At 35.7% G+C, this 827-nt stretch overlaps 1 protein-coding gene across 1 annotated transcript in view; it reads left to right on the top strand.

Moving 5' to 3' along the window:
• The window catches only part of LOC119591273 (muscle M-line assembly protein unc-89-like), a gene marked incomplete in the record, with an annotated part of 8681 nt that overhangs the window by 4769 nt on the left and 3085 nt on the right, over positions 1-827 (top strand). The window contains 1 exon segment of the mRNA XM_037939993.1: positions 517-672. Coding sequence (XP_037795921.1) covers positions 544-672 — 129 coding nt within the window.

Here is an 827-nt window from a genome sequence, read left to right as displayed (position 1 = left end):
AGCAGGAAATGAATTTGCAGAAAATTTGAATATGTAGTCAAGAATGATCTAACATATCTTACATTTTCCATAGCACCCATGTTTGATGCCTTAGTGCATTCGTGACCCACAGTGTGCGAAGATGTAATTGCCAATTAGTTCACAACCTTTCACTCTCTTGTGAGTGTACATGATCCCATGTAATCTTAACTTGTGCCACTTTTAATATCACAGAGTATTAGTATCAAACGAAACAGTTTTTCTGGGAATTTGTGTTTGTCAAAAATATGCCTTCCTGTGAGGCAGGAAGCCAAAACAGTATTTTTTATTAAATTAAGGAAGTTTCCTTTTGCTTTTTTGAGTAGACAGGCAGAAAACAAAAAATCATCCACATTATTACCAGAAATTTATCTTTGCAAGAAGTAAAGCAGTGTATTGTTACCTTGAAAAAGGGAAATGATGTTTTTGTATTTGGGTAATATAAGAAAATCATTTTGAGAACGTCTATTAATTATATATATTTTTTTTACTTCCCAGACAGCATTATGATGGAAATAAGCAAAGATGGTGGACACTGTGTCTGCTGAGGAAAGGAGGAAGGAGCTTCTGGAAGAATCTCGCAAGTACACATACCCAGAGGACACAGCAAGTATAAAGCTACGATATAAAGACACGGCCCTTGTGTTATTTAAGGTGAGGAGGGAAATAGCTCAGTGGAAATTTTCTTTGGACTTTACTTTTCATAGAGAAAAGATATGTTGATTAGAATGGGTCTTTTTATATGATGTAGGCAGGGGTTTTGCTTCCCAAGAATTTGCAGGGATCAAGGGTAGTCTTATTTGACCAAG

This window comes from Penaeus monodon, chromosome 28, assembly GCF_015228065.2.
Source record: "Penaeus monodon isolate SGIC_2016 chromosome 28, NSTDA_Pmon_1, whole genome shotgun sequence".
Classification (NCBI taxonomy): Eukaryota; Metazoa; Arthropoda; class Malacostraca; order Decapoda; family Penaeidae; genus Penaeus; species Penaeus monodon.
Note: the sequence above shows the minus strand (reverse complement) of the source record. Positions and strands in the feature narration are given on the sequence as shown.